The sequence below is a fragment of the Schistocerca piceifrons genome, chromosome 5 (assembly GCF_021461385.2).
Source record: "Schistocerca piceifrons isolate TAMUIC-IGC-003096 chromosome 5, iqSchPice1.1, whole genome shotgun sequence".
Lineage (NCBI taxonomy): Eukaryota > Metazoa > Arthropoda > Insecta > Orthoptera > Acrididae > Schistocerca > Schistocerca piceifrons.
The window spans coordinates 460,117,710-460,130,029 of NC_060142.1; the positions used below are offsets into that span (position 1 = coordinate 460,117,710).

Consider the following 12,320-nt stretch of genomic DNA (forward strand, 5'->3'; position numbering starts at 1 on the left):
GTCTCACTGAACTCTTCTGAATTCTACATGTCATGTGTGGTCTGGCGCCTCCTTACCAGCAACAGGTCCCGGGTTCAAACTAGTCAATTCCCTAAAAAACACGCTCAGAGCGTCGTTGTGCGAAAGTGGTAGGGAGACACGATATAGAACAAACAGACACCACGCAGAATGTTAGATGCTCCTAGTTTTCCATTCATCTCATTACTGTCTGTGTGAAAGTGCATGCGAATGTACTTTTCGTGTTTCGATTCGTAGGTAGTAGTATGGAACTTGCTGTCTGCTGTGGTCAGTCTGGCCAACATAAGGTATTCAGTCAAAGCAAAGAGGTTTGTGCCTTGTAAGTCGTCTTCATCGACAGTGGGTAGGTTGGTACCGGAAGCAAACCCTTTGGTCTATTCTGGCTACCTGTGGAGAATCGTTGCTCTGAGGTAGTTAAGCACTTGACGGTGAGCAGTCGGTGAGTGTAGTCGGTAGCTTAGCTCTGAGCTTAGGGTAAGATGTGTAGGGCTTCAGGCTAGCTGAAGTAATATAGTTCACTAATTATTACAGCGATAGGTTCATTATACGATCTACAGTTTAAGCAGGATAGGCCATGGAGCAGTTTATCAATTTTAATAAGTGTCTTCTGGTACTTTCTTTGTGCTACCAGAACTTCTAGTGTGCAAAGGCTCCCCGTGTAGTGATGCTGTCATTACGTTACAGTAGCTTGACCTAAGTGTGTAGGCGTACATGGCTACATCCTGGTGTGAATGTTTTCATTTATTATTGCAGTTTGAATTCTTTCGGTTTGACCTCTGGTTTGACAAATTTGCCTTTATACTTTGCACCCCATAGCGCGAACTTGCGTTCTGTGTTGTTCAGCGGTAATCAATCGTGTTCCCTAGAGTGACTTTAGGTCCTGTTGAATGTTCTATGTAATTAATGGATTTTAGTGTATTTTACCGTGTGAAATTTCAGATGGATAACGTGCTTGCTTTGTTAGTGTGAACTAGGTTCTTGGCCGAGCCAGTTGAGCCCTCAGCGCTCTGTGTCCATCGAGGGATAAATTTCTTGCATTTCATCTTTTCTTTGCACTTCGCGCATGTAACTTAACAGTTTTGTGAAAATATTCAGCCACCTGGTAAATATGCTACCTTTTCTTTAATCTAGTTTCCACGTGGTCCCCCTCCCCCACATTGTATCGGTTTTATTTAGGCGAGAATATGTTAAGAAATTGCCGGCTGGAGTGGCCGTGCGGTTCTAGGCGCTACAGTCTGGAGCCGAGCGACCGCTCCGGTCGCAGGTTCGAATCCTGCCTTGGGCATTGATGTGTGTGATGTCCTTAGGTTAGTTAGGTTTAATTAGATATAAGTTCTAGGCGACTGATGACCTCAGAAGTTAAGTTGCATAGTGCTCAGAGCCATTTGAACCATTTTGTCAACAAATTGCATTTGTCGAAATAATACTTCTTCGGAAGGCGCGAATCCCTTTCCCAGAGATTTTAGTGAAGGCGCAATGTATCTTAAGCTTTGTTCTTTAGTATGGATCTTGCGTAAGTAAGTGCATTTATCCTATCCTCTTTCCAGAATTTTCAAATATCTTCCCCTTCATGTGGTCCGTCGCCATTCAACCATTTGAAACAGTGTTAAACTTAATTCAGGCAAAGGCAAGCGTTATTACAATCTGTTCATTGTATAGTGTTTAACTTGTGTTTATGTTTAAATAAGTGGTGTTTATACTTCAAGAGTGTCCCTTCCGAAATCGATCTTAGTACATCCAACCTGTCGTTGCCAAAGCGCAGTATTCTTGCAAGCCCAAATTCTGAATTTTAATTAGATTATAAAGAATTACGTTTTCATTTAACTAACTGCTTTCATTCAGTATGATCTTGTTCATTTTCATAGGTGATTGAAGAAGTCGTGAAATAGCATCTAAGTTTTATACGGCTTTCGTGGCCGTTGTCAGTTTCATTACAATAAGATGAGCTACAATTTCCAACAGAAACAAGACAGAGGCTGTGAAATGTAAGAACAGCTCCCGGCGACACTATTGCCTGATGAAAGTGCGTCAACAAACCAATAGGGGTGGTGCTTCGCGGAAGTGGGAGGGCGGGAGGAGCATTAAATAAATTTTCTGGACTAGCCGCAGGAACCAGAATTTAGTGTTGTCTACTAGCTGTTCAGTACAACGTGTCAATGCTTCAAGAGTACACGAGATACGCTGTCAGTACGGTTCCCCCTACATAAGGGGAACCGGGAGGCCTGTACGCACCTGGTTAGCAAAACGCAAAGACTCTCCCACAACAGGTGGTCTCTAGCGGTGCACCACAGCCTGTAAAGTTCCAGTTAAGGGCGAGTGTTTGCGAGATAGCCATTGATGCGCACAGGCGACTTACGAGAGAAACTCAAATCGCGAAGCAGTGTATCAGCAGAGAGGGCGGAAACAGGCTCCTCACATTCTGACTATCAGCGATCCCAGAACGGCCTGCCAGAGGTCGTACGGCAGAGGCCTCACCACACGCTCACCACTCTTGCATGCGACGAAAGTTGCGAAAAAGCACCATCTAACCGATTTTTCTGTCGCGTTTTTACGACCTGAGTAGGTTTCGGCAGCCTGATCAAATATGGGTACTTTAATGCCAAATGTGACTATAAATCAACTGCTGCAATCTCGACATTAGGATGAAGTGAGTTTACTTTCGTAATATTTTTAATAAAAAAAACTTGTAAGGAAAAGTCAGAAGTGTGTGAAAAGAGATCTTCTAAAACTGCGCGTTTTATTACACTCGCCTGTATCATACGTGTTGTAGGTCAGGAATGCTAAGAAAACTTCCGAATCAGTAAAATACTGTACATTTCGATTCTTGAGACTGTTTTGTCAGCAGCCATTGATTGTGTACGAAAGCCTTTGGCACTAAAAGTAAGACTGACAGTTGCATTTCACTAACAAAACAGATCTGCAGTACATAGGGGTTTTTTCCAGTCAGTTCCAGAACGGGAAGCGAACGAGATGAGACAGCAGACCTCCACTTAGACCCCACCCCAGTGTATGAAATTGTCCCATACGACCACCTCCTGGGCATATACTGCTGAATAGCGCCTCCCAACACAATATTGGCTTCCACATTTACTCTCTGTATGGGTCAATGCACACGCTACCTCATCACGTACAGCTATAAACGGTCAATTTGTGTCGCAGTGGCGTATATATTACACTGCCCTCTATCCACTGTCCATGATCGGACATGGAATCAGCCATCGTATAGACGTCGCTAAGTCCGCCTCCTCAGTTACCCACCACTAACTGCTAAATGACTCCACGCTCCCTCTTCCTACTTAGTACCCTTATGCCCACTACGGTGCAACATTTTCCTACAAAACCGAAAACGACCCAGACGATTTATACGCTGGTGCACGGGAATGCTCTTGCGGACTTTTTCATAGCTGAGGATCACTCACACTTCACAATCCTGAAACAACACCTGCGCCCCACGCGACCCACGACTCCCTTGCTGCCACGCGGAGTGGCCGCGCGGTCAGAAGCGCCATGTCACTAACTGCGCAGCCCCTCCCGCCAGAGGTTCGAGTCCTCCCTCGGGCATGGGTGTGTGTGTTGTTCTTAGCATAAGTTAGTTTATGCAGTGTCTAAGTCTAGGGACCGATGACGTTAGAGTTTGGTCCCTGAGGAATTCACACACGCACATTGCCTTACTACAACAGGGAACAATCTTTTCGATTTACCTGGCAGCTTTTGTTCTACGATAGAAGCATTTTCAGTTCTGTTTCCAAACTTTTGGTTTACCATAATTTTGACATTAGACCGCCATAGCATGGCAATATGTAGATTTTTATTGACTCGGGCATCAACTGATCCGGTACAGGTTCCTTCATTGTCGTTCGAATCATGTTATTAATATCATGGCAACTGGTAAAGCTGTCACAAAAGAAGAGGATGACCATTAATTACATGTGTTTGTCCACCTTCTTGCAAAATTTTTTTGTACAGATTCGCACAAGTTTGCAAGCAACGTACGCAAGAAACTCACAAAAAAGTGGAGTTTTTGATGTGAGTTTTAAGTTTTATCGTAGGAGTGTATTTTTTATTTATTTTATTCACTTAAACCGTTCCCGTGCATTCAGTTCACGTAAGAACGAATTACACGTGTTACATTTAGCTCGATTTTAAAGCACCTTACCTTGATAATGGCTGCAGGTTATTGGATAAAAAATGTTGTCTTGACTTTATTCATTTATCTTCCTTTGTGTAAAGTTTCGACAGAGTCGTAGGAGTTGAACGTACAGACGTAACGCACTTCAAAAACTGCCCAGAAAAATGTATTTTTTATACGTAACATGCAAATGAAGCAAGATTTTTTCAAACGGTTAAAACTTATCTTAGACAAAAGTGCGATACACCAGTGGACCCAATTTGAACCAGAAGTCTCGTTCCAGTCCGCAGTTATTTAAGGGTGACTACTTTTGCACTTAAAATCCGAAAGATGGTGACTCTTTTTACACGTAAAATTCGAACTGTGGACCTACAAACGGTGCCATAAGGTGAGTATTAATTTCAGCCCAATTAAAATATTTTTCAAAAGGAATTAATCGATTCGCACAATTTGACCGGGCGCCAGCTCCCGTCCGTAAAGTATATTACGCAAATCTTGCTTAATACACTGAAACAAAGCTAAAGGAAGTTGTTCATATGGCTATAAAAACGGCTACTGGTCCGGGATAAGCCAAAAACGCTTTGCCTCGTGTTCCACTGAGCGAGGTGGCGCAGTTGACTGGAAACCGGGAGGGCGACGGTTCAAACGGGCGTCAAGCTATCCTCTTAAGTTTCCCGCGATTTTTCTAGATCGCTTCGGGCAAATGCCGGGATGGTTCAGTTGAAAGAGCACGGACTAGTTCTTCCCCCATCCCTAATCCGACTGATGCCCTCGCATTTTGGTCCCCTCCCCTAATCAAACTCATGTTCCTTACTGAAATAGTTCTATTTTACTTTTGACAAACTCGCTCCAGATAATCGGAAAGTTCAAAATGGCTCTGAGCACTATGGGACTTAACGTCTGTAGTCATCAGTCCCCTAGAACTTAGAACTACTTAAACCCAACTAACCTAAGGACATCACACACATCCATGCCCGAGGCAGGATTCGAACCTGCGACCGTAGCAGTCGCGCGGTTCCGGACTGAGCGCCTAGAACCGCGAGACCACCGCGGCCGGCTATCGGAAAGTTATTTGAGTGCTTGTGGGTACCAAAGAGCAGGCTGGCAAGGTGCCTTGACACGGTCCCAGGTCTCGCGGGTGCAGCTGGGCGCAGCAGGTCCGCGAGGGAGCGCACCCAAGCGAGGGAAGGCGCCACGCACGCGCGTGCCCGCTGCCACAGCCGGATGGAGGAAAGCCCTTTGAGTACTTCCTCGCCCGGCAGCGCCAATGCGGCGGCTTCCCGCTCCGAGCCGCCTCCCGTGAAATTGGGCCCGAGTCCGGCGGCGCACCTGCTGCCGCGGCGGATAAGGATATCCGCGGCCCCGCCTGCAGAGGCCCCGCAGGTCACCGCAGCTGATGCCGCAGTCGCCGCCGCCAGCAGGAACCACGACAAGCCACCAGGAACCACACTCCAGTCCTCCCGAAAGCCACCCCCACCTGTCGCCTCGCACGCGGCGCGCGACCCTCGTTCCGGCGGGCAATTAGGCCGGAAATCAGTTGCCCTCTTTCTCTACAACCTCGAACGTTTACATGAGCCCAGTCAGCGAAGACCAAAAAATGTCGACTGGGGTGATTAAACTGAGTAGTAGCAAATTTTTGTGCATTGTTAGCGGGTCTCTTTAACAATATCCTAAAAATACTGAACTGTGGAATCTGAGTATTGTGTCCCAGCTACAAACTTTTGTTGTTGTGGTCTTCAGTCCAGAGACTGGTTTGATGCAGCTCTCCATGATACTCTATCCTGTGCAAGCTGCTTCATCTCCCAATACTTACTGCACCCTACATCCTTCTGAATCTGGTTAGTGTATTCATCTCTTGGTCTCCCTCTACGATTTTTACCCTCCAGCCGGCCAGAGTGGCTGAGTGGTTCTGGGCGCTGCGGTCTGGAACCGCGAGACCGCTACGGTCGCAGGTTCGAATCCTGCCTCGGGCATGGATGTGTGTGGTGTCCTTAGGTTAGTTGGGTTTAAGTAGTTCTAAGTTCTAGGCGACTGATGACCTCAGAAGTTAAGTCCCACAGTGCTCACAGCCATTTGAATCAATTACAATTTCATCAGTGAACCTCAAAATTTTTATTTCTTATCTATGGATTTTAATTACTACTCCGAATTTTTCTTTTGTTTCCTTTACTGCTTGCTCAATATACAGATTGAATAACATCGGGGATAGGCTACAACCCTGTCTCACTCCCTTCCCAACCACTGCTTCCCTTTCATGTCCCTCGATTCTTATAACTGCCGTCTGCTTTCTGTACAAATTATAAATAGCCTTTCGCTTCCTATATTTTACCCCTGCCACCTTCAGAATTTAAAAGAGAGTACTCCAGTCAACATTGTCAAAAGCTTTTTCTAAGTCTACAAATGCTAGAAACGTCGGTTTGCCTATCCTTAATCTATTTCCTAAGATAAGTCGTAGGGTCAGTATGCTTCACGTTTTCCAACATTTTTACGGAATCCAAACTGATCTTCCCCGAGGTCGGCTTCTACCAGTTTTTCCACTCGTCTGTAAATAATTGGTGTTAGTATTTTGCAGCCGTGACTTATTAAACTGATAGTTCGGCAGTTGTCACATCTGTCAACATCTGCTTTCTTTGGGGTTGGAATTATTATATTCTTCTTGAAGTCTGAGGATATTTCGCCTGTCTCATACATCTTGCTCACCAGATGGTAGAGTTTTGTCTGGGCTCGCTCTCCCAATGCTATCAGTAGTTCTAATGGAATGTTGTCTACTCCCGGGGCCTGTTTCTGCTTAGGTCTTTCAGTGCTCTGTCAAACTCTTCACTCTGTATCACATCTCCCGTTTCATCTTTAGCTACGTCCTCTTCCATTTCCATAATATTGTCCTCACGTACATCACCCGTGAACAGAGCCTCTATATACTCCTTCCACCTTTCTGCTTTCTCTTCTTTGCTTAGAACTGGTTTTCCATGTGAGCTCTTGATATCCATACACCTCCAAACACCTACCAACTACCAAATGTTTTTTTTCGGCTTAGGTCTTTCAGTGCTCTGTCAAACTCTTCACTCAGTATCACATCTCCCGTTTCATCTTTAGCTACGTCCTCTTCCATTTCCATAATATTGTCCTCACGTACATCACCCGTGAACAGAGCCTCTATATACTCCTTCCACCTTTCTGCTTTCTCTTCTTTGCTTAGAACTGGTTTTCCATGTGAGCTCTTGATATCCATACACCTCCAAACACCTACCAACTACCAAATGTAAAGTCGGAATTAATTACACCTTAGACGATTTTTTCTGGAAACAAGGCGAAACATAATCACTCGTGTCCTGGTCTGTAGTCAAAGTTCATCTCCTGTAAACACTATCACAATAGCAACGTTGCGACTGAGAGGAGACCAGCTCCGTACCCACCGGACGGACGGCTTCGCTTCCAGGCCGCTGCGATTTACCTTTTGCGTTTCTTGCTTTTATGTTTTCGTTTTCTTCAAAGTCAAAGAGAACAGGTGAAGCGGTAGCCCAGCTTAGAGCCTGCGCCTACCGTCATGTACTTTTGATTTTCACGAGTTAAAAAACATGTTTTTCCTGTTTCTCGGTAAGAGGAAGTACTCGCTCTCTGTTAATGAACGAAGGTAGCCGCACGTTATTTTAGAGCGTAATCAGTGGTAGCCATTTTGGTTGAGAGAATGAGTAAAAAGCCTGTACTTTTTATAGAATGTAGCATTTACCAGTGAAGTTATATGAGTCACTATTCCAAGTAGTACCGTAATATATAAAAATCCAAGAAGCCCACCTGTGTACTTCGGAGTTACCACGAAGATCCGATTAAAATATCATGGATACGGTCAAGATTCTGTACGTAGATACGGCCATCGGACGTAGTATTATTAATTGGTAAGCATAAATCTACAATAAGAGAAATATTATTTTTTCCGTGCAGAATTGATATGAAAAGATTCTTTACCCATTTACAGGCATAGTCCATTTTATTGTGCTTGTCCGACACGCCGAAAAATTAATCTCATGATGTCCATATATCTAAACATTTATTATATATTTTTTTATTATATTATACCGCAACATCGCGACTTAATCACATGGCATGAAGATGGTATCTGTTCTTCATATAGTTAAAGCTAACCGGCCATTGACCTTCTTCTTGTGTCCTGGATGCACACGCATTTCCCGAACTTTTACTGGACTCCGTAAGATTGTCTGCCGCGAGTGATGAGTATAATGGGCAGGGGCACTACGAATTAAGTTGGGAATGTGGGTCTCACGGGAAGCGTGCATGTGATAAATCCCTGCAGTCGCATTACTCTCTGTGCCCTCGGTGGCTCAGATGGATAGAGCGTGTGCCATGTAAGCAGGAGATCTCAAGTTCGAGCCCCAGTCGGGGCACACATTTTCAACTGTCCCCGTTGATGTATATCAACGCCCGTCGACAGCTTAGGGTCTTGATTTAATTATCATTTATTCACATGGGGCTGCATCTTGTTAGGCTCCGTTGAGTCCAGCGATATGACTGCTTCATCTCTTGTGGCGCCTCCCCTGTGAGCACTTCGAAGTTCGCCGCGCCGCTGCCACTGCAGCGATGGCACACGGTACTCGACAAGGCGGTGGCCGCGTCTTACGTGCGGCGACCACGCTGTGTGAACACACGGTGCAGCAAGTGTGGTAGTGAGGGAACGTTTTTTCTTGAATATCTCGAGAATCTGGGAAAATGATTCGCAGTACGAAATTAAACTACATTTTTTTTCCAATAAAAAGTCACCATTCATTTTTTATCTAGGACTAATAAATGGCACTGAATGGAAAATTCGCAGATTATTAAAAAGAACGTTTCAATGGTTAAAAATTTGTGTTTTTTGTTAAATACAGTGGATTACGAAAAACAAGGTTAGAAGCATAAGGGAAGGTAGGTCGCCAGATTGTGATCACACACTTCTCTCCTTCACAAGGTCTGCAAACTGAAGAGTGAGCAGGCGGTTTCTCGTCTCTCTATCACACTTCGTAGCAAAAATGAACTGCAAGGTATTTGAGAAAGTTATACTGACTCTTCTACAGGCACTTCCCAGGGAGGGAGGAGTCGGGGTGTTCATTTTCCAGAAAGTGCGTTAACACTACATAGAATGCAGGTATGACTTGCTATGTATACAAACACAAGAAAAGCATATGGACAGAATCTACGTCCATCCCTGGGCGTTGTTCCATACTGCTACTACAGGAGAAATTGATTCTGAGCTACATTGTACAGCAGTTCCGGGATAGGCGACTTCTTCTACCACGAGCCCGCGTTTCAGTTTGCAGACAGACTGTATCGCTGCAGCATTTCCTGTCCTGATCCCTTATTTAAGTAGACAAAATTATTTCACTGAACTTGTGTTTATACAGAGTGTTTCTGTAAGAGCGTTCAAAAATGTATCAGGGCGTAGAGAATGCTCTACTGAACGGTTTGAGGTAGGGAACCTGGATCGGAGAAGCCAACTTAAGCAGATATGGAAGTAAACTTGTCTACCGCTTTGTCTAGCATCGTTGTTTCCAACTTCTTTGCAACTAACACGCGACAGGTTTACACGTACTGTGCTGTTTATTTACAAGTACATTCATCCTGAAAGGAAATAACGAGGACCACCCTAATTACTAGGAAGTTATGATGCAGGTTTTGTTTTCATTACTAGTCCATAAGGGTGGCTCTGTTGTATCGTATTTACGAGTACATTGTCCCATGACAGAACGTGCTATGAATCAACGACAGGTCCATTCATTACTCAGTACTATTCAGAGACGCACAATAAAATATGATGGAGCTGTACCGGTATTCCCTGGTCGCTGGATTGGAAGGGGAGGCCCTATTCCATGGCCTGCGAAGTCACCTGGCTGAATTCACTTGATTATTTCCTACAGAGATATCTAAAGTCACTTGTGTATGAGACCCCAGTCAATACAGAGTTGCAATTAGTTGCCAAAATTGTAGCTTCCTGTGATGTGATTCGAAACACAACAGGGATATTTGTCAAGCTTGCTGAGGTTGCATTGAGGTTGATGGCCGTCAGTTTCAGCACATTTTGTAAGATACAGTACAAATGGTACGTTCATCATGTCACTGATGGTATCTGCAGTTCACTACATCTAACGTAAATAGAAAAAGCACACAGGAATGCAATTTTATTCCTATTATCACTGTTAACTGACTTATCCGACCCCAGGTTCCTTACCCCCAATTGTTCAGTGGAGCATCCTCTATGTTTGCACTCGCTTACGGACACACCCTGTATAATGGAGACATTTTCAGTTTATTGAGCACTTATTTGCAGTTGTTAATTTCGAGATTCTCAAGAAAAACTTTGGACATTTTACAAATGAGTTACAAGCCTCTGGGAGAATGGTGGCCAAATCAAAGTCTTCCGTTGCAGTTGAAAGAGAAGACATTGAATAAACTCATATTCTTCCAACGTATGCTTACAGTGCTAATAATTCAACCCAAAAGTACAGTGCCAAACGGTGACGGTGAAGGCTGGAAAATCATTCGGTGTGAGAAAAGTTGTAGAGCTGAGTGTACTTAACATGTTACTATTCTGTTTCGATAAAAACATTTCAATAACAAAGAAATACATAGTTTATCTTGTGTCCACCAATAACAAAGAAAACGTATATCATTAGGTTAAAATCTTCCTTAAAGCAGTGTAATTTTTGTGAAAATATTGAGAAATATTTTGATTTAGAAGGTACAAGTTGCACATTCATTAAAAATACGGGAATGTGATACTGATCCACAGAGAAAAACTGAGATTATAATCTGGATAAAGGCAGAAAACGGAAGAAGGTTTTAGTATTATTTTTGGTTGACACAGTCGCTAACGAGATGAAAAGTTGTGAAGGGACCACATATTTCAACGTTCTCTAAATAGGGTACATAACAAGTGGTGACAAAGGAAGTCCAGTGAAATGGTATTAACCACAGTTAAACTTTTCAGAAAAAGATGTAAAATATTCATGGTCTTCTTTTGGAGTGATATGATAATCTCTAACACTATATTTAAAATTATCAGTGTGTAAAAGGTTCCTGCAAATAGATTTATTTCTATGTGTCACAAGTACAGTACTCACGCACATTGAATCTACATCTGCACCTACACATATATCACATCTACATGTACGTCACACCCAAGTGCTTGACGTAGGGTACACGGCAACATTTTCAGACTTTTTGTCGACAGTTCCATTCTCGAATAGCACGTGGGTGTAATGAACCACTATATCTTTCCACGCGGTCACAAATTTTTCTTGTTTTATTACGACGGTTCTTTCTCCCTGTGTAAGTGGCAATCAACAAAATATTTTAGCATTTGGAAGGAAAAGATGGTGGTTGAAATTTTGTTTCATTGATTGCTACCCCGGCTCATGTATCGTATTCTTGGCACTGTCTTCTCTGTTACTCGATACTACAAAACGAACTGCCCTTCTTCGGATCTTTTCGATGTCCCCCGTCTCTTCTATTTGGTAAGGATCCCATCCCGCTCAGCATTATTCTAGCAGAGGACGGACATGAGTACTGTAGGCAGTGTCTTTAACACATTTGTTGCATTCTCTGAGTATTCCACCAATAAAGCGCCATCCTCGGTTCGCCTTCCCCACAACATTTTCTGTATGATTTTTCCAATTTAAGTTCTTCGTAATCGTAATCTCTAGCTAGTTAGATGCATCGACAATCTATAAATTTGTATAATTTTGTTATTTATAGTGTAATCGAAATTTAACGGATTCTTTTTAGTGCTCCGAGGAGGACTTCACACATTTTATTGTTCAGGGTCAATGTCCACTTTTGCACCACACAGATATCTTCCTCTAAATCATTTTGTAATTTGTAGTGATCTTGTGATAAGTTAACTAGAGGGTAAACGACAGCAGCAGCATCCACAAACAAAAAATGGTTCAAATGGCTCTGATCTCTGTGGGACCCAACTTCTGAGGTAATCAATCCCCTAGAACTAGGACATCGCACACACCCATGCCCGAGGCAGGATTCGAACCTGCGACCGTAACGGTCGCGCGGTTCCAGACTGTAGCGCCTAGAACCGCTCGGCCACCATCGACAAACAGTCTAAGAGGGTTGTTTACATTGTCTCCAGAATCCATGCTAATATTGGAAATGCGTAAGTAGCTCTGTCTGT

At 43.6% G+C, this 12,320-nt stretch overlaps 1 protein-coding gene across 1 annotated transcript in view; it reads left to right on the plus strand.

Moving 5' to 3' along the window:
• The first annotated feature begins 5,371 nt into the window (after positions 1-5,371).
• LOC124799070 (sterile alpha motif domain-containing protein 1-like) overlaps positions 5,372-12,320 on the plus strand; it is a 61,929-nt gene continuing 54,980 nt past the window's right edge. Inside the window, exon 1 of the mRNA XM_047262609.1 lies at positions 5,372-5,726. Within this exon, the coding sequence (XP_047118565.1) occupies positions 5,372-5,726 (355 nt within the window). The remainder of the gene's footprint in view (positions 5,727-12,320) is intronic.